The sequence below is a fragment of the Pungitius pungitius genome, chromosome 15, assembly GCF_949316345.1.
Source record: "Pungitius pungitius chromosome 15, fPunPun2.1, whole genome shotgun sequence".
Classification (NCBI taxonomy): domain Eukaryota; kingdom Metazoa; phylum Chordata; class Actinopteri; order Perciformes; family Gasterosteidae; genus Pungitius; species Pungitius pungitius.
The window spans coordinates 13223385-13244942 of record NC_084914.1 but is presented as its reverse complement, the minus strand read 5'-3'; the positions used below and the strand labels follow the sequence as shown (position 1 = coordinate 13244942).

Below are 21558 nucleotides of genomic sequence, written 5' to 3'. Positions count from 1 at the left end.
TGTCTCCCTGGGTCCTTCTCCCCCCCCCCCCCCCCCTCCATGCAAGCCTCCATTTGTTCACACCCTCACTCCTCACACGCAGGAGGAGAGTTACCCCCCTGCACAAAAAGCAGAAAGCCATGTGGGGACCGGACACCTGTGCGTGACGTAAAGTCTGCTGTTGAGAATTCTCTGAGTTGTTGAGTTATTCAGTGTGTTTCAGTTTATATGTCAGCAATGAAGGAGTAGGACCTGTTCGGCCTGAATGCAACATCCAAGTAATGCATTGATTAGTAAATAATTGATTGAATTGTATCTTGTACGCAGTTTGATTATCATTAGGCCACAATATAAACTTGCTGGATCAATCATATTTAAACCTTGCTTGGTAACATCAATATTCATTCATACATAAATATTTGAGAACATGATATTTCATGATATTCTTCATGATGTTATAATTCAAAAAGTTATACGGTGCATTGCTTGTTAAATTACCCTTTATTCTCAAAATATTTACAATGGCATATCCCTACTTGTACTTTACTATTTACAATTTTGTCTCCTATTTTCTATTGGGCTAAATTGGCTTCAGCCCTAAAGTTGTGGTTTTATCATAAACATGGGCGCCGCCTATAGGTAGAAATGGATACTGCTGTCTCCTCATGCAGTTTCTGCTTTGAATGCACAGATGAAACGACAAATAAATGAATCAAATATTGTGGTGACAACTTTATTTTTTAATAAGTAAAGAACATTTTAGTGGCAAAGAATTTTCATCGTTGATTATTTCATTAACAAATCAGTATTTTAACTTCAACTTTAGCATTTGCAATAAAAAAACATATTTTTTTAATGAATGAAAGACTACCTAAATCAAGGTGCAAGAATAAACACAAAAAATAAGATTAGGGGTAAACAAGCATACTTTCTAAATAAAATGTCTTATAAAATGAGATTAAAATTAGCTAAGACAAATAAATGTATTTAGCTGATATATTCTAGAAGTATTATTCATACTCTGCATTGAATTGAATATTGAAACATCAAAACACCAAAACCTGCACTCAAGCAAAATATAATTATAATCCAATCAAGTATTTAAACAAACCACCCAATATCTCAAAGCTAGCAAGAATATAATAAGAAAAGCAAAACTATTCCAAAAGTATTAATATTGCATCGGAACTGCTGGTGATAACTACTCTACTTTCATATTTTTTTAATGTTGTATATTAAGAGTGAGTGCTGGAGCTAACGCTGGAGAAGCTATAGCTGACAGTGGAGGAATAATCCACACTGCCTCTGCGAGATCCACTCCTGGAGCCGACAAGAGAACCAGCCCTGGACCCAGAGCGAGATCCTGGGTTTGAGACGTTGTAAGGGCTGCTGATTCCCTTGGAGGACATTGAGGACGCCTGTATCATCTTCATACCATTGCTCTCTTCCACCATGCAGCTGTCCATGGCCTGCTTGTAGGAGATCTTCAGTTTGGTCTTGGGACAGGTCAAGTTCTTCAGATATTTCCGTGTATCTTGAAGTTTCTGAGCCCCTTGACCGTCCAGCCAACCTCTGCGGATAGCTTCTTCGATGGTGATGCGACGCCCGGAGCCAGGCTCTATCAGGCCTCCAGTCAGGTACTGGAACTCCAAAAATCTCTGGCCAGCTTCATAGGGCAACCATGTCTCCTTCACTGCTTCTGCTACAGACATCTTTCTTTTCGTCTTCACATCCTCAAAACCAACATAGGCCTTCTGGGCAGCTTTCAGCTTAGCGGCCATGCTGTCATCGATGATGCACTGATGGACAGCATCCTGCAGAGACAGCCTCTCACCGGTGGAAGGGTTGATGATACCACCGGTGCATGCCTGGGCCTCGAGCATCCTTTGTGCTGTTATAGTGTCAACGATGCCTCTTTGGAGTCCTTCGGACAAAGTAATTTTCTCCAAGGTTTCTGTGTCAAATATAGCCGCCACTGGGCTGTGGTCATCGAACATCTCAGGGGGAGAAACTGTAATCGAAATACTGTTAAAGCGTTTACGAACGGTAGGAGAAGACGGCGCGAGCTGGGTGGGACTGCTGCAGGTGACCATGTCATCAACATTGCTGGCCGCAATGTTCATTTCTATGCTGCTGGTTCTGCTTGTGATTTTGTCGGCAAACTGGGTCAATGTAATTGTTCCGGCGCGATACTGATCCAAAGACTTCTGGTCGACGACGCCGCGTTTGAGGCAGTCATTGATGTCATACTGGGTTCCTGTCCTCCTGTCCACTATCACCAAACGTGCGACGCCATCTGAATCCTTGATAGTTATTTCCTCCCACTCGCCCTCCTGCTCTGATAACTCCAGGAAGGTGTCATAGTCAATTAGCTCCCGGTGATAGGCTTCCCTCACTGACATCTCCATCCCAGTGTCTGGGTCAACGATCACAACTCGCCTCTTGCGCAGGACATTGCTGCGGCTCTCCTGTGTCTTCTGCAACTTGCTCTTGTCTTTTAGCGGCAAAAGTATCAGGCCTGTCTTGCTATCTGTCATGCACCTTTCCTTAAGTTGAAGATATGTCAGGTTCTCTTTAGTATTGGGGTCAAAGAACCCTTTTGTGTCATCACCTTCATACGTTAGGATCTCATTCATCTCCTGATCAAAATATCCCCTTTTATAGGCAACAGGAACATCAATACGGTGGCTCCCTTTGGGATCAATTATCCCACCGCTGGCAATTTGGGCCTCCAGAAGACGGATCCCATGACCTTTCTCAATCAGATCTTTCTCAATAGCCTGGAAGAGGGAGATGATCTTTCCTGTGGATGGGTCTTTGTATCCAGTTACTGCCCTCTCTGCTGACATAAGCTTATTCTGAAACTCTTTTCCTATCAGGGCTCTCTTTGTGGCCTCTTCTACTGTCAAAAATACATTGTTCACTGGATCAACAATGAAGCCAGAAGCTGCTTGGGCCTCTAGAAGCTCCAGAGTGGTTCCTCTCATGAGGAGGCCTTCCTTCATTGCCTGATAGAAGGGCATTATTCGGTCGTTGGCTTCGTCATAGACCCCAGCAATGCAGGTAGACCCATGGAGATAGGACTTTAGCTTCCTTTCAATATCTACTATGGTGAGCGTGCCGGCATTGAGCTTTGCTAATTCATCTTTTGTCACCAGTTCAGAATCTACAAGGTCTGAAATAGGAACATTTTTTCGGAAACCTTCCACTGTATCTTTTGACACATGCAGCAGAAGCAGGCCAGAAACAGGTTCCACTGTGCACTTCTTCCTGAGGTCATTATAGGTAATCTTGGCGCCGGTCCCTGGCTCCAGGTAGCATGTGGGCTTTTTCCCCAAAGCCCTGTAAAGATCCTCATCAATAAGATTGCGATCCAAGGCCAGGTCTTTTGGAAGGTACACGCTCAGAACAGGGTCCAATATCCCTCCGACCGACTCCTGAGCCTGGAGCAAGCGGATGGCTGTGTCCTTGTTCACGCGGCCCTGTTTGCAAGCCTGACCCACAGATAACAATTTGCCAGTGAATGGATCTTTGAAGCCTGTGCTAGCTGCTTCAGCTGTCACCAGGGTGTCTCTGTCTTCGGAGTCTACAATTCCTCTTGAGCATGCAGTATCCACGGGCATCTTTTCATTAAATGTGGGGTCAACTATGTAGCCGGTTGCAGCTTGAGCTTCCAGGAGCATGATGGCGCTCTCTTTGCTGAGGAGATTCTTCCGTTTTGCTTCAGTGAATGGCATTTTCCCTTGGCAACCTGTTGTAATACCAGCAATGATGCCGGTACCTTTTAGACTAAGCTGGATGTCCACAGCTACCTCAGCCACGGTCTTTTTTCCCTTTAGGAGCTGTTCCAGAGTGGCTTTACTGATTATGCCACAGTCGCAAAGCTGGTGGGCTGTGACTTTGCGACGCACTCCGTCAAATGTCAGCTTGGATGGATCGATTGTTGGGACCTTTTCATCCGTCTGGGTCTGTTGTGCCAGAGTGTTGGGTCTCTGCTGCAGCCTCTGTATCTCTCTCTGCAGGGCATCTCTCTTGAGAGCCAGGTCTGAAGCCTCCTTTTCAGAGATCGACAAACGACTCTTGTACTTCTCTTCAATACTCTTACGCTCCCTCGTGAGCTTCTCGATCTCGTTCTTCAGGGAGAGCCTGTCTCGATCAGCCTGGTCCCTGTCCAATTCAAACTTCTTCATGTGGCTTTCTCTTAGCTCATACTGGCTCTTCCAATAGTTGAAATCCTTGAGGGCGGTATTCTTTTCATCCTGCAGCCGCTGTTTGTTTCGGAGCTCGGTCTCTAGGGTGAGCTTGATGCGAGTGAGCTCCTCCTCTGTACGGAGCTGACGAGACTTGTCCTGCTCCAGTATTTTAAGCTTGGACAGTAAACTGTCCCTCTCCAGAAGCACCTCGCTGTACTGGCTTTGGGAATCATGCATTCTCATCGATGTCTGGGGAGAGACAATAAAACAAGTTATTATGACTGTAAAGAAATGCCATCAAGTGATGCCCAAAGCAAAAAGCTGATTATGCCGAGGCCCAAATTTTGAATTAATTAATTACATATAGCTTATCGACACATTACATTTTTCATGAATTTATCCATTTAAATTGTGATTGTGAACGTTTAGAAATGTCAATCACATGTATTGTAAAAATATGTATACATTATGTTAAATACAACAATAATTATGTATTAATTACAATTAGTCAAATTCAGTCCCACAATGTGCAATGTCAAAAGGTTGGAAAGATAAGGCACTCGTAAGTAAGTTAATTTCATGCGTAATAAGTATTTACAGCCATCGCATGCAAAAGCGGGAAAACAATGAGTTGAATTTTGTGGAGATGATCCTTGCTGCAATCAAAAAATACCTCAATGGATTGCTTTTGGAATTTGTCTATTTCCACTTTAAGCTTTTCTCTCTCCCTGGTCAGGTCATTGATGAGAATCTGGAGCTCCGTGGTCCTCTTGGAGCTAGTCTGGAGCTGGACATGCAAGGCTGAGATCTGGGAATCACTCTCTCCGTCAATTCTGTCCTTGCTAAGCTTCAGTTCATCTCTCTCCTGTCTAACTGTCCTCAGCTCTTCCTCCAGCCTCAGTCTCTCCTTCGTCAGGTTCTGTGTGAGAGTCTTCAGCTTATCGATCTCCGCAGTGTATTCATTAAGCTGCCGGCTCTTCTCCTCAATGGTTTTATACAGGCTTTCATTGCGTTGGTTCAGCTCACGGATTCGAATCTGTTCCTGCTGAAGCTTCTGTTTGAGTGTCTTCAGCTCAGCTGAGACATCAGCTAGCTCCTGCTTAGTGACCTTATGCTCCCTCATACTTTTGTCCAAAGCCTCCCGGAGAAGGCCCAGGTCCTGCTCATACTTCTTTCCATAGTTGGACGTCTCCAGCTGGGTAGATTTCAGTGTGGTAATTGTGGTGGTGTGCTCTCTGCATGTGTGTGTCATCCTTTCTAACTCTGCCTCCATTCTCTTCCTGCGTGTGAACTCCTCCTGGGTTGCCTTCTTCTGCTTCTCCAACTCAGCTTCTGTTCCATCCAGAGAGCACTGAAGTTCCCGGATGCGGCTCTGCAGCTTGACAGAACCCTCCTCAGTCTTGGTTCTCTCTCTGGTCTGCTTCTCCAGCTCCACTCGGATGATGCGCGTCTCTTCCTCGGACACTTTGAGCTTGTTGATGGACTCAAGGTACAAGGTGTTCTTTGTCATTAGTTCTCCTTCAGCCTGTTTCAGGTGATTGAGCTCCAGTTCCAGAGATCTCCTCTTCTTACCTTCCTCCTCCAGGTTAAATGTGAGCATGCTGATCTCCCTGGACTTTTCCTGAATGTTTTTGATAGCCTCCCTTAGTTTGAGCTCAGCGTCTCCTCCCTGCTGCATCAGCGTTCTCAGTTGAACCTCCAACTCACTGCGGACTCTTGTTTCTTGGACCACCGAGGCCCTCTGCTGGTTGGCTTCCTGCTCGGCTCTGCTCTTCTGCTCTTCTGTGTGAGCAATGGACAGCCTCAGTCTCCTCAGCTCCTCCTCGAGATCCCTCTTCTCAGAGGTGAGCCTGTCAACTTGCATTCTCAGCTCCGCTGAGTTCTCCTCTTTCTGTTGTGAGGCTTTCAGGATGGTGGTCTTGGTGACGTGGATCTCTGTTTCATATGTCTGCTTAAGTTGATTAATCTCCTGGCTGCACTGTGATCTTACCTTTGAGATATCTGATTCAGCGCTTCGTCGTCGTGCCTCTTCCTCATCAAGGAGTATCTTCATCCTCTCCAGTTCACGTTCCTTGTCCTTCACAGACTTTTCCAGGTCAATCTTGGTCCACTTGAGCTCATCCACTTCTTTCTCTCTGCAGCGAACATCCGTCTCATACTTTTCCTGCTGGTTGGTGTAGCGCTCCACTGCCAATCTTCTTTGTCTCATCTCTTCATCGAGCTGGAACCTAATTTTGGTCAGCTCTTCATTGAGCTTTTGGAGTTGGTTTTGTTGGCTATCCAGGCTATCTTTGGTAGCGTTTAAGTTTTTAGTCGTGCTACTCTTCACTTCCTGCAGTATAATGAGCTGGTTTTGTGATTGACTGAGCTCCTGCTTGTAGCGGGCCATAGCGTCCTCCAATGCCTTGTTTTTCTGGTTGCGATCCTGGATGTCATCCTTAAGACGCTTCAGTTCCTCCTCCAGCATGTCGATCTTGGTGTTCCTGATCTGAAAACGGCATTGACAGAGACAGAAAGAGGCTCAGCCATCATATTTTTTATGTTAACGTTTTAGCATACTTCATTTTACCAACACAATATACTTGACAAATAGTGGATCTACCTTCAGCTCCTCCATGTTCTTCAGCAGCTCCCCTAGGAACCTGTAGTAGTCACTTGAGCGGGTGAGTAGCTCTATGTAGTTCGACTGGAGGTCAGATGCCTGAAGGGAGTTAAAATTGAAGGTTGAAAAATGATGACCTCGTGTTATGATGATGCCACGTGCATTTCAGGGATTGAAATTGATTGTAATTTAAGTTCAATTAAGTAAACAAAGGACGTAACCATTGTTTAAACTATATTTAAATAATAAATGATTTGCCCCACAGTAAAAAAGGAAAAACAGCAAAACAAACAGAAGATCTACATATAATAATTATTTCCATGCAACAACTGATATGTAACAATAATTAACAGCAAATTGGTTTGATGAGAATGAATGGAGAGGAACTACTCATACATCTTGTCTGACCACCGAAGCGGGCGACTGCAGCATCGTTCTCTTGATTGGAATATTAAGCAGAGTCTCCAGGCCTGAACTGTAGGAAGCCAGCTGCAGCTCGTAGTCCTGAAAACCCACAACACAACATGCTCTGCATCATTCTGCACCACACGTGTTGGGGCTCGTTTGCTAGTAAACATGTGTGAAACAGTTTAAAAAGACAGAAAAGGTTGCACGTGTGGACCTACCTTTATGGAGCCAGCGCAGGTGTCGCTGTTTTTTAGGACATCCTCTACCTTCTCCTGCTTTCCTTTAATTTCACTGTTAAGTGCCTGTGTAGTCAGCAAAAAGGGCGGCATTAAATCTGATCGGACATGACACTATTCAGCCTTTGCTTCTTCGGAGACATTATTTTATTAAATAATTTCAAAATTACTATAAGCAATTACTTATTAAAGTTATGTCCATGGTGCCACGGAATTTGAGGAAAAAACAATAAAATACAACAAAATAATGTATGAAATCCAAGTTCAGATGTTGTTATTGGTTCCAATCTGTTGACATGAGCAAAGAGAGACGTGCCTTCTGCTGGTTCAGGTGTGTCATTAGAGTCTGGATGTCGTTGAGTTTAACCATCTGGAGCGTGTCCTGGCGTTTCCTGGCATCGTCTATCCACTTCTGCAGGAGAGACCTGCTCTTCTGATAATGATTCAGCTGTTTCTCCTGCTTCTCCAAGTCCCACATTCTGAAGAGGAAAGAGAAGGGGGAAGGGGAAGGGATGAGCGGATATTTTTCATTTTTGAACCAGCAGGGTGGATTGGAGGGTGAGAAATATGCACAGATATCCAAGAAATTGCACGTGAACAGATTGTCCCACCTGCTGTCAATCTGGGTTTGGATGCGGCGCCAGCGGTCAGACATCTGGCCCACCAGGTCTGAGTACTTGGACAAGTCCACGTCACACTTATGAAAGGACTCTGAGATTTGATTGTTACACTGCACTGCTTTAGCCAGGTCGGAGTCCATAGCTGTCAGCAGGTTTCTTTTTGGCTCCAGATCACTCTTCATTTCCTAGAAATGCACAAAAACAGATTGAAATTATCAACGTCACCAGAAATTCTTCATTTTAAACATAACCATACATCTTATTTAAGTTTTTTGTCAATGTTAGAAGATGTGGCCATTTGGCTCCTTTACTGAAGAAAAAGGTTGCAACACTATAATATAAGTTTACGCGTTGCATTGGAAATTTGACCTACCAGAGATCGGACTAAGTATCCTATATTATATATATATAAGTGAATGGACTGGTAGCTTTGCTGTAGTTTCTGCTATATTAGATTGTTGTTACCTCTACTAGGGTTGCTACTTGTGTTTGTTTTTGCTTTCTCTTCTGGACCAAAGCAGATTTAAATGATTGAAATACTCAGTTTTTCAAAACAACAGACTGTGAATGTTCACTGATTAGATTCAAGTTGTCTCTTGTTTAAAGACACACCTCTTCAGACTATACCTTGACTAAAAGACACAAAACAAATTGCAGCACTTTAATTGTACTTTTAACGGCTCTTATCTATAGCAAGTTGTAAATTGGCTTTTTTGATTAAAGTTTCACTTTCTTGTTCCTTGTTCTTCTGGGTTTGTATCCTTATGGTTTAAATGCAAAATTTTTGAAAGTCGCTTTTTATAAAAGTTTCAGGTAATGTAATCTGTGTGGAATAACCAAACACAAATTGAATACATTTTTTTATTTCAGGGGATTATACCCTGAGAAAAACATTTTTGCCAATATAGTCCCCAAGTATTACCTCCAAAATGTCTGTGCAAAAAGTATTAAAAGTAAAAGTTCTCATAATGCAGAAGGATGTCCTTTGTGGGGGTTATGCTATTGCCATTGGATTATTATTTGTTAGATTTTTAATTAAAGAGTATAATTGCATTAAATAGAAATACTCAAGTCCCAAAAATTTGTACTCAAGTTTAATGGCTGAATGTGCCCCGAGTGTGGAAACTAAGTTTCTAATAACAAGTTACAAAGAATGTGCATCAGAACCCATTCCAGTGGTTTGAGGGGACATGAAGGCTTTGACATGTGATTAAAAGCTTGAGAGTACAATAATGGATAAGTGAAACTTGTGTGTAGCTGGTGGTTTACTACTTATGGTCTTTGTAGGAAGAAGGGGATTCAATAAGTGCTAACAATGGATGTAAGTTCTCCAGAAGTCCTGAAAGTGGAAAGCAAGAGACTGCAGTTCAAACCAAATCTAAAAAGCAAGTCCAACCTTTAGCGTGCTCCGATAGCTTTCCACCTCCTGAAGGTCCAGAGAAGTGGTCTCCTTCTCCGTCAGCCGGGCTTCGTGGACTTTAATGACATCTTCAGCCTTCAGAATGCTCTGGTGCAAAGCCATAAGAGCTGACAGCCTGTTAAAGACACACAGCCATGTCATTTAAATGTGAATTTTGGGATGATTGTGGGATGGATAAAGAAGGTCAGAAAACCAAAATGCACCTTTCATGGTAGGCCGGGTAGAGACCCTGCAAGCCCAGCAGTTTCTGGTTGATGATTTCCAGTTCCGAGCGGAGGAACTTGGCTTGCTCAGAGTCGGCAGGAATCCCCTCCAGCTGCCTGAGAATCTTTTCTCTCAGTCGCAGGTACTCGTCGTGGATGGAGTCCAAGTCTTGGTGCACAGTCTGGAAAGCAAAATAATAATAAAAAATAAGTTTCATTTAGCAAAAGGAATATTCTGTTTGGAATGTTGGTGGGATGACCCTCCTGTGAATGAGACAGAACAATAAAAGAGCTCACCTGCAGCTGATGGATGTGCACTGAGCACTCGTGCACACTGTTCTCCCCCAGCGGGACGTGGAGGTGACTGGTGAGGCCGGACTCCGCCAGCGCCAGCCGGCGCCGAAGTTCTTGCAGACTGCTGAGCAGGCTGAGGCTGAGGGTGGAGGCGGCTTTGGGAGGTGGGGTTTTGATCGGGGGCACCTTGATGGGCTCCACCTTGGGGCTGGTTGGTTCACCTCCTTTGTTAGTCGGCGGAACATTAACAGATCATTGGATGCAAACAGCTTTGCAAATGCAATTGACTGGAAACTTGAGGATGAGTCGAAAACATTCCCCACTCACCTTGAGCAGGCAGCTGGACTATAAGGTCATAATAGTTTTTCTGGGCGTCATCAAAGCGGCCCTGGATAATTTTCCTGTCCTCTTCCCCAAACATGTCAGAGCCTTGGCTGGTACGCAGGAACTCTTGGTAGTGAGTCTCCAGTATTTTAATAACATTTCGATACTCATCGGGACGCATCTTGGACAGCTGAGAGACGACGGAGGGGAGTCGGGTTAAGCAAGAGTCACTCGAGGAGAGAAAACTCCCACTCAAAAGGTTTCAGATAAGCCGCAAACTACATCTAATTGAGTTTGGCCTGCTTGGCCAGCAAAACCCCGAATTGGTTCCGTTTTTATTGTAACAGCTTACCATGCTGACAGTGAGAGAGCTGATGTAGTTCATGTCCTTGAGGCAGTATTGCCAGGAGATGAGGCTCTTGATGTTGATGTACAGCTGATTCCAAATGGTCATGATGGCTTCATAGTACTGCTCGTTCCTAGGGGCAACACAAGCCGTTAATACGCAGACGCTACACGATCAAGAAGATGTAATATGCATCATAACTTTTCATTTTGACAAAATGATAAATTGCTCCTGTTTGCTAAAAGCTTATTTTCCTCCAGCCAATGAAACAGTTACGCAGCAATGGCCCTATTGGGCGTCTAACGTCAACAAAATAAGTACCACTTTCTACAAAGGAAGGCTGTTTTTTCTAAAATGTCACGTCATACTTCTTGGCGAGGCTGATGCTGTGCGGGTTCGGCGGGGGGATCTTCAGACACACAGAGGGAATCAACATGTCCAGACCCCCGGGTCCCGTCACCAGCCACTTGCTGCGCTGGGAGTTATCCTTCAGGATCCCTTCGTTCCCTTTCAAAATCCCTTTCTGGAACACAAAGCAGAGGAAATGCTCAGTTACACCAGTACTATTCCACTTCATACTCATGTGTGAGTGAGAGAGAGAGAGAGCGAGCTGACACCCCACCTGGTCTTGTTTAAAGTCACATATGGCCTGCACCATGACGGGGCTGCTGCTCTTGTCCTCGGGGTTGCGAGGTTTCAGCCTGACGATGGTCTTGGACTTGTTGACCAGACTTTGGACCTGCCTCTTATTCTCCATCACGCGCTCCTTCTGCATCTGTGAACATGCAGATGTCAGATCCCCGTTTTGAACGCGTCCACTGTAACCACACGCCATAAATGCAGGGATGCGTGACAAAGAAAAACATATGGTTTGAGCATGAGCCCAATGATACCTCCAGGTCTCTCAGCAGCTCGGTGAGGTTTTCCAGCGGGGTGTTCTTGTCACACTTGAACTTGTTTCGGATGGACTCGTGGTCTTTCTGCAGCTTTGCGTAGGTCTCGTTGGCCTCCTTGAAGAACTGAAAGTGGCAGCAAAAGGCTCTGATCAGCACACACGTGACACAGACACACAGGGCGAGTCCTTCACAGCAGGACCGGGCTCTCACTTGGCTGTAGGCCGCGTTGTCCTTCAGGTGAACGTCGATGCACTTGGTGATCTGCAGGAGCCAGCTCCACTGGGTCTGCAAGGTGTCCATGTAGGCCTGTGGGCGAACACAGAGCCGTCAGCGCAAAACCAAGTGAATGGCTGGCTGTATGTGATGGTAAAAACTCTCAAGAAACACCTTACATCAATCTTATCAGAGGCGGGGTGGTTGTTGTTCACGAGTCCGTCGGATTTCACCTTCAGCTTGTTTAGCTCCTTCTCCTTCTCCTCCAGGTCCCTCATCAGGCCCTGTGAGGAGAACGGATCGTAAGTGACACCGAGAGGCGGAATGGTGCGGCAAACTAAACCCGACAGATATTGAAGGTCTGATGACCACGCAGCAGGAGCCAGGGGGTGGGGGTGGGGGGGGGTGTCCTTACTGAGTAGCTCTCCATCTTCCTGGGAATGTACTGGTCGATGTTCTTGTCTCCCCAATCAAACATGAGCTCTTCCTCCTCTCTCTCATTCACCCACATGATGGCTCTGGAGATCTCCTTGATGATGCCCTGGAGCTCACGCAGCTGTTGCACGCGGCTGTGGGACATTTTCTGAGACGGACACAAGGTAGCATATAAATATGATGAAAGCCATAGAGCTGGTGATGTTGACAAAATAACATAAAATAAATAAAAGGGATCGGTTTTACCTGCAAACTATCCCATTCTTGATCCAGCATGGACAGGTTGTACTTGTCGCCCCTCATGTTCTTGAAAGAAAAAAAGGAGTATTTTAATGTTACAATGCTTTTGAGCACATCATGCATAAACAATAACATCCTGCTTGCCAAACAATATGTATAAAGGAACCAGTCCAGCGTTTTTGAAAAAAGCAGAGCTTCAAAACAGGATTACCACTCACCAGTTCATCTCTGGCACGGTCTACTTCCTGGCTTCTCTGGATAGAGCTGTGACTTTTGTTGTGGTTTAGGATTTGCTTCTCTATAGTTTCGGAGTCATCTCCCCATGGAGCCATCTCAATCATGCGCTGCAGGATGCAAAATCACAGTTCACTGTCTTTTAAATTCCAGTAACCGCAAAACACAATTACAATGTTCAAATACATATAAATGAAGGCAAAATAACATGCCTACAGGTGCATTGCTGTATAGTTTTTCATGTAGTAACATGCATATGTTATTGTAACAATACGTGTACACACAGAGAGCCCTCCGTGTCGTTCAAGGCAACGTTATTTGGAGTCTCAGCCGAGAGGGAACATATTCCCTGACGTCTTTGTCCTCTAGGTGTCAGCACTCAATCCGTAGCTAAGCAGGAAACTATCCCAACTATTCCCCCCCTTTGTTAGCAGCCCTGAACTTTGATAAGAGCTGTGCCAGGAAAACCGACCTCAGCCAGTAGCTGCTCTCTACTCGCATTTTTTTCTCTCTCTCTTCCTCTGGGCCTTTGTTCTCTCGCCCCTCCTTCTTCCTGCACAAATACTTGGCTGACAGCGGATAGAAAAGGTCAACAACGTTTTATGTGGGTCTGTGCAACAGATAAAACCACCCAGCAGTAAACAGAGGTGCCAGGCACAGACGGCAGCAGTGCAGGTTCACTTTACACTACATACACAAGGAACAACTACTGACAACTACTCTTTTTCTAATGATCTAATGATGGGTCTGATGAAACAAAGCATAAAGGGAGGGGTTCGAAACGATGACAGGGTGTGCATTTGGTTGGGTGGGAAAGCGGAGGAGGTAGAGAGCAGGAGGGCGTGAGAAGAGCTTTAACACCGGCGTGTTAAAGCTCAGCTCAAACTTCACACTGCTGTACTTCTACTTTTCTTTTTGCTGCCACAGCGCCTTCATCTAAGTAGTCTCTTTCTCAAATGGCAGAGCTCTTTGTTTCTCTTTGTCTCCCCCCCCCCCCCCCCCTTCCCCTTCCAACCCAGCTCGTCTGGCCTCTTTCATTCACGGATCAGGTCTTGGCAGCATGTCCAGATGGTTTCAGTTACAGGAGGTCAGATAGAGCCACAGGGTAAGTGAACACCTCCCCCCCCCCCCCCACACACACACACACACTCGTTTCACGTAAAATTCTGAGAGCAAACTAACCCGCACGGGCATTCGGGCATGCCCGCACATGCAGGTGTTTAAACAGGTAAGAAAACTATTGGACCCCGAAGTCGTCACGGATGCGTCAGTTGTGCTGTAGTAACAAAAAGATTGTTCCGATATTCATCTTAAACACATCTGTCTCTGACGCATTAAGTTCTCACCTTCTGTTGACTGATCCAGGCCATGGCGTCATTGTAGATCCTCCCCCCTTCCTGGGAACCCACGCTGCCTCGGCGCCGGCCAATGGTCATACCACTGACTAATTGCTGTTGCAGCCCAGAGTGCATGTAGTGGAACTGGTCGATGCTGTAGGGTTGCACAAAAGAGGGAAACGCTCGGTTGCACCAAAGAGCTCGGAGGAATGTTTAGAGACTGTAAATCTCCTCGGATAGACTTTGTCTTTCCGTGATTTACAAAAAAAATAAAAGTCAGACGCTGCTCTGGGACCTCAGACACTGGCCAGTGTGCATGCAGCGGACACATGCAAATTCAAACGCACAAAGGCGCCAAACAAACGCACACCGCAAGTTGCCACAGCAACCAAGCGCGCAGTGCGTGACGCCTCACCTCCTGAAGATGTCGGTGGGGATGCGCATTTGCTGCAGCTCGTTGCCGTGGATCGCCATCTGGTCCATGCTTTCTGCGGCCATGCTCAACAGTTTTTCGACCTCCATGGGTGGACCCCCCTATGAAACCACACAGTACAAACCTCTTGCCAAACTATGCTTTACTTTGACTGTGGCCGATGGCGTTGTGTTGACTCCTATCTGATAATCTGGGCATAAATGAGGTTCATTGTAATGTGTGTGCTGCACTTACAACTTGGAGAATCTGCTTTGCTCTCTGCAGGAAATCGTTGCATTGACTTGTCAGGATCATCAACTTCTGTTGGATCGCCTGAGGACTACAGGTAAGGAAAAAGAAACAATATGATTTTGGAGCATATAATGCAGCTTTATTAATACCACAGTGTAAAGCAGTATCAACAATTACGGTCTGCTGTGTGTTTTAAACACTCTTCTCGATGTGTGTACGCTATTTTTAGCTTTGTTGTTATTAACCACTTTTCATATGGTTTATATAGTAACCAGTAAGTATAGTAGAGAATATTATAAATATTGTAATATCTTGTCTATAATTTGCACGGTACCTAAACATAAATACATAACAAAAAACTGTCTGAAATACACAAAAGGAAATAAACATTATAGAAACAGGTTTTCCTCACACCAAACATCATAAAACTACCACTACTACTACCACCAATATTAATATTATCATTTTTTTTGCTACTATAAAGCAGCTTTGGTAGTTGTTCTCTGCGATGGGGTTAGAATTCAACAAATTAAGAGCAAACAACTACTAAATCGTGTGTGAAAGAAAAGTAAGTAAAGAAGTACTAAAGTAATGAACAAATGGAAGGGAAAAGGAATTAATGAATCCAACAAAAACAAAACAACTTTCCACTTTTTCTCTGAGTCATGTTTTTTTTTTAACTTTTACTTCCACCGGTTGAACATTTTTTGATTTTTTTTTTTTAAAAGAAATGATTTCCAGAACTCCGTCACCGCCCTCCCTGTTGCAACAGGATCATGTTCCCTTCAAAGGGCGTGTGCGCGCGTTCGCTCGGTCATTATCGGTCATTATCGGTTATTATCGGCCAACCGATCGGGGATTCCCGAAACACACTCAGTAAATGACGTTTATTTTGTTTTGTTTTTTTAGCAAAGAGCCCAAACCCTGGAAGAAACAATTCCGTGCGTAAGACCAGCGGGACACGCGCGCCGTGTCTGGCCCCTATGGGCCCCGTAAGAACAACATGACATCGCACCACCGTAAAACGCACTTCCAAAGCAACAGGTGATTTCTTACCTCAATCCGCCGCCACCTCCACCCCCCTTGCTCATGACCATTTTCTGCGTGCCCCCGCCGTGCATGGAGGACCGGGAGAAGGACGCGTACGAGTGGACGGCTTGTCCCGCCGGGTACTCTCCCTGGAAGCCGTTCCCTCCGGCGAACACCTCGTCCCGGTACGCGGCGCTGGCCAGGTCCGGTCTCGAGTTGCTTCTCAGGCCCATGGTGGCCAGCCTCGAGCTGGAGCCGGACATACTCATGTCTGCAGAGTGCTCCTGCTTCTTCTCCTTCTTCTTCGAGTTGTTGTTGTTGTTGTTGTGGGTTGTTTAAGTATAAAGTTGGACGAGGACGCAGCGCGCACCTTGGTCCCGTGCGCTGGCTGGTGCGCAGACAATGGTGTGCTGGCGATAGACGGAAGCTGTCCTCTTCGGGAGAGAAACCACACCTTGCTGCGTTTACCAAACCCTCCCGCAGCCTCCACCCCGCGTGGGAAGCTCGGCTGATTCTTCGGGGGGGGGGAGAAAAAAAAAAGTAGTGCCGCATACGCGCGTATGATTCATGAGTTCTTACACATGTTTGTAAGCATGTGTAATAGACGTAGTTATCGGGAAGGAGACTTTAAATGCTTAAATGAAATAAGGTCTCCATTCTCATAATGTAATACCCTTGGTGTGCGGTGGTCAAAGCGGCAACACAAACCCACTTGATGAAGTCTTTCTCCAGAATAAATATGCTAAAAGAATGTGTGATGTGTGATTTGAATCGCTGCAGAGAGGTTTTAATGTGTGCTCTGCCGCTTGTGTTGATCATTCAGTAACACAAAGGCTGTTGTTTGCCATCTTCGGAACGTGTTGTAGTTTGTACAGACTGCTGATTATGTCAGTGTCGTTGAATCGGTTGGATTAATTGAGATTTATTTGGAATAACATTTAGCATGACACAGCGTTTCCGATTATGATTAAACATGATTTTGCTTGATTGTTTCAACTATGATTCATTTAGCGAAAGGGAAAACAGATGGGCATTTTAGCTAAGGACTTTTCCACAGTCCCATTGGTCACGGTTCATTTCCCCTGCGGTTAATCCAAACATGCACAAAATGTAATTGAAATGATTGTAACCAGAACTCATATGTCCTTTTTTTGGATCCTTAGGGTTCACTGAACTTGTACCGCCCATGAGGATTTATTTTTTATTCAAGATAACTGGGTCCTCAATGCTTTCTCCCTCCCCTCCTCTGTTTTAAGGTTCATGGTCAATGTTGACTATATACACACAGTTGACTGAAATGGAAGAATACAGCAGCCAAATCATTTAATTTAACGGGTTATGCAAAGAATTTCCCGTCCTGGGTTCAACGTTCATGAGGTCAAGTCCCTTTGAGGGTATCGCTGCCTGATAACACAAAGTTCACCAAGTCATTTCTTTTTAGAATCCCATCTGAACACTGTCCCCTTGTCCCTCCGTCCCTGTGCACCGAACACTCCCCACGCAGCAGCTCCACAGCAGGCCTCCCCAGGCCTTTATAAAGTAGGTCATAATAAGGTCTTAAATCTTAAAAAAAAAAAAAAACTTTACGGAGGGATTGTGCCCTCGGGTGTCTAAGCGTCAGCCAGTGCTCGCACACAGAAACCATGTCGCGTACGAGTGTGAGAACAGTGCGGCTGAGGCAGAGAGGCATTTCCACACCAACCAACGCCCTTCGCTGGAATTTTCAAACAGTTGCAGCATGGCTTTTCTTCTCTTTACACACACACACACAACTTAAAGGAAGCTTGGCCCCTTCCTAATTATTAAATATTAAATGCATCGGTCCCATCTATCACGATGACGCACTTGACAGACCAGCCTCAGACGCTTAACGCACAAGGTGTGTCTCCGTAACGAGACACACACCCTGTTTATTCCCCTCAGGTGGGTTCACTGTACCTGTTTTTTTGATGTGTTATGCAAGCAAAAGACACGGCAAGACCCAACATGGAGAGTTCAGCAAACCTGCAGCTGATACCAGCTCTGTCAAGACCTTGTGGTAAAAAGGAAGACACAACTGGGAGCACACCCTTTATCCCTTTATCATAAGGTTAAATAAACCAAAGACGCCACAAGTGAATCTGTTTTTTTTTTTACACGTGTGGATTTTTTGTTGTTGATGAGATGTTAATCTTTCTGGGAGATTTAAGATCTCGACTGTCTGTCTGCATTGTCCAATCAGGCTTAAAACATGACCTTTTTTTTGAGGAGGAAGTAAAAGCCGCGAGTAAATATGTACTTAAATGTTTGTCTTCTGCACTGAAACGTCTCCGCGGGTCACTGTCTCTTGCTAATGGGAATTTGTCAAACATGCACGTGTAACCCACACCGAAGTGACATCTGGAAGGTGAAGCAGACGCAGGTGAACTCCCACGTCTAGTGATTCACAGTGAGCGTGCGACTTCTGACACCTAGAGACACGCATGTGATGTCATTTCCAGACACTGGCCCTGACATCATCCTCTCAGCTGGTTTATTAAATCACGCAGACGATTAACAATACCTCACGTACTGTGGTCATCATTCCCCCAGCAGTTTGTTATCACATTGATGCTTCTTCGGACTGTCCACTGCTTCACAGAATCATGAAACAAACGATGGAACGGAGACGTTTCCTCGGTGTGTGGATGCCATTCACTCGACAGGTGACAATAGAAGTAGAATAAACATGGTAACATGTTTGGTAAGAATAGTTTATTTGGAGAAAAGACAGGGCACAGCCTGGATAGGTTGCCATAAAATCAAAATCATTAAAGGCTACTCCTCAGTTATAGCTAAATAAACTTTGAGTGTGCCGGGCTTTCCTTTTACAGTATTGACTTACCATCTTGAAGGCTTTCTAAGGTGTTTAGCCAACAGTGTGTGTCAGTCTGTTTTCACACGGCCATTGACATTAATGTGTTACTAACGTGATACTGATCCCAAGGCAACAAATCACACAACAGTGGACTCTTGGACTGTGGAAACCACGTGAACTAAAAGGCACATCTAAAAGGATTAGTTTTTTAGATTTAGTGACAGTCTGTCACTAACACTTTTCTGACTGTCATCTTCAGTTCAGCCATCTTTTGGAGGTCAGAAAAGCTGAATCACTCACCGCACAGTGAAAGCTCAGTTACGCCTCAATGTCTAAGGTTTATTCAAACACACAAACACACCTTAACTCACTCATAGAACTGACTGGGCCGGGCCCGGGACACACCTGAATTGGTTGTTAGGGAGGGACAAGCAGGTTTGAATGATAATAAACAGCAAAGTGAGATAATCTGACAGGACAATGGGTCTACTGGTTTCTGTTGGCCAGCACCCATTTCTGCACAGGCAGCATAAAAAGCATTAACTGAGTGACAGATTTTTAAAGGTTGCAGATACATAGAGCATTAGTGGGCTTTTATTTCATTTTTACCATGCAGACAATAGAGAAGTGGTAGAAATAAGAAGGGTCAATTTATTATTCATTAGCTATTGCGCAACACATTAAAAAGTAAACCAATTGCATGTTTAAGCTTCATTCAAAGCATATACCAATCATTTTTTTTGGTTGATTTCAAAATCCCGTGTTTAACTTCACAAAAATAACAAAAAGACAATTAAAAAATAAAACTGTGCAAAAGCTGCATTCAGAAGAAAGCGATGCTGTTGCTCCGGTCTGCCAGCAGGGGGCAGCAGTGTGTAAAGCAGGACGCTGCGCGACCTGCAGGACTCGTGAATCCTGGGGCCTCTTCCTGATGCAGCATTTGAATATGTTCGCAATGCAAACGATATTAGGTGCGCAGTAATGGTTGTCTGTCTGTCAGCTACGCAGTGTTGTATATGTTAAATGTCACATCAAACATCAAACGTCACTATTGGGTGGTTTTGTTTAAAAAATATGGATAATCAATAAAAAACAAAAAATGTAACAGCACATTATGGCCAGAAGGGTGAAGCACTTCTAAACAAGTACAGGAGGTACACACACACACACACACACACACACACACACACACACACACACACACACACACACACACACACACACACACACACACACACACACACACACACACACACACAATCCTTTCCACAATATTATACCAGGCTTCTCTTTTGAATGATCCATTCAGTGTAACAACACAAAAACCAAACCGTTCATAATCTGTGTCCAGGTGAATTCAGAGTGATACTAGAACTGCAAAACAAGTATGAGGGACCCTTTAAGTGTTTTCAAACTAAATGTCATTCAAATAAATCTATTTCAATTTGAATAATATGTCTTTTTGCAAGACATATAATTCAATATTCAAACATTCATTATTCAAACAGTGATGTAAATTTTCTAGAATGATGGAAAGAGATCGTAAAATATTTAAGCAAACATTATTTGCTGATGAAAATGCGCATCACAGCAGATCTATGTGTGGCTACGAAGAATGGAACCAATTTCAAACAGAGCACACTGAATAAGAGATGGTTTATTGATAGGTGATACATGCTTTGATCATTAAGGCGTGGCTGTAAATTGACAGGATGTCAGTAAAATCCGTCGGCTGGTGTTTGTCCCTCTCAGCAGAACTGTATTTCATTTGTATTTTCATTCTCACTAGACTGGTTTAGTTTATCTTCTCAGCTGCCATACCACAGGGTACCACAAGTTGTGCATTCAAAATGTTACTGAAGTAAGAGTACAAAGGTATTAGCATTACAAAATAAGAATATACAACATTTAAATTGTGTTATCTAACTGAATTCTAAAAAGTAATAATTATTGATGTGTTATTGTCTAAATGGTAAAAGTAGAGCCATTAATTCATACATACTTCATACATACCGGATGACTTAAAATACTGTATGATGTTATACAATATTTTAGTAGTTGATTTATGTTTTGTTTGATGATGATCTGAATCTCCAAAGTCACCACATGCTAACGATTTATGATTTATAAATATAGATTGGCAAAAGAAAATAGAAATGCACAAGTAAAGTACAACTGACCTTCAAATTCTATTAAGTAAATAGTTAGTTGACATTACTGTCAACCGGATACAAAATCACGAGGAAGTGGAAATGATTAACAAAGCTATAACCAGCAAAGAGCACAATGAAGCCGACAACCAACAAAAACGAAAACACACTGTGGATTCTGTGTCGAGATATTGCTCCTTTAATGGGCCCATACAGCCCATGTCATTGACCCCCCCTCCGCCCTGTAGAGGATTTTGCTCACATATGTGATGACGAGTTTCTCTAGAGACGTTATCATTTTATCATTCACCTTTGCTTAAGTGGAAGCTTCTTTTATTGTTTTGGGACAGAAGTGGGCGGGGCTAATCGAGAGCTAATCCCACCCCCCGCTGATGGGACATCTGTATCCTACTGTGCGTTTACAGTCTTTGTTTATGTATCTTTCACTTTAATATGTTAGGGTCAATGTCCTTGAAAGAAGCTGAAATACTGGATCTTTCGACCTGTTTACAAAAATAACAACCACACAAAAAAGAAACACCGGTTGGTTTCAAATATACTTAATAGTTGTGCATCAGTGTGTTGATTTAAACAACAAACGCAGGCCAGCGGTGTCTTTACCGAATGACATTTTAATAATAATATAAGGAACTTTAATCATATTAGTATTATTTTCCCTTCCAGTAACTGACGTGTTCTCTTAAGAGGAAGCATTTGGCTTTCGAATCGGTCCCCTGCGGGTCACAGGTGCTCCATATCCGGTTGGTGTGAGCCTCACAGGCAGGTGTGTCTACCTGTGGACACCTCGGGAAGCCCCCCTCCTCCGTCTCTCCTGTCCCAGCTGACTCACGGAGACACCGGCCGACCCCCCCCCCCCGCCACGGAGCGTTCACCTCACT

At 44.3% G+C, this 21558-nt stretch overlaps 1 protein-coding gene across 2 annotated transcripts; it reads right to left on the bottom strand.

Annotated features, from left to right (window-relative positions):
• Positions 1-552: 552 nt before the first annotated feature.
• On the bottom strand, positions 553-16143 carry LOC119209149 (desmoplakin-A-like). 2 transcript variants are annotated; one of them, XM_037458222.2, is made up of 24 exons: positions 15701-16143; positions 14648-14732; positions 14396-14514; positions 13990-14134; positions 12628-12753; positions 12416-12475; positions 12150-12317; positions 11914-12018; positions 11732-11827; positions 11519-11644; positions 11248-11400; positions 10994-11148; positions 10632-10758; positions 10283-10469; positions 9959-10179; positions 9662-9843; positions 9435-9573; positions 8030-8223; positions 7735-7897; positions 7401-7484; positions 7171-7278; positions 6775-6873; positions 4846-6660; positions 553-4421 (listed from the first exon to the last, which is right to left on the bottom strand). In XM_037458222.2, exons 1-24 carry the CDS (start codon positions 15940-15942, stop codon positions 1215-1217), a joined length of 8106 nt encoding a protein of 2701 aa, XP_037314119.1. In that variant the 5' UTR covers positions 15943-16143; the 3' UTR covers positions 553-1214. The 2 variants fall into 2 exon arrangements, with proteins under 2 accessions (XP_037314119.1, XP_037314120.1); XM_037458223.2 differs by having other exon boundaries at positions 556-4421; positions 6163-6660; positions 15701-16142.
• Between the last annotated feature and the right edge of the window lie 5415 nt (positions 16144-21558).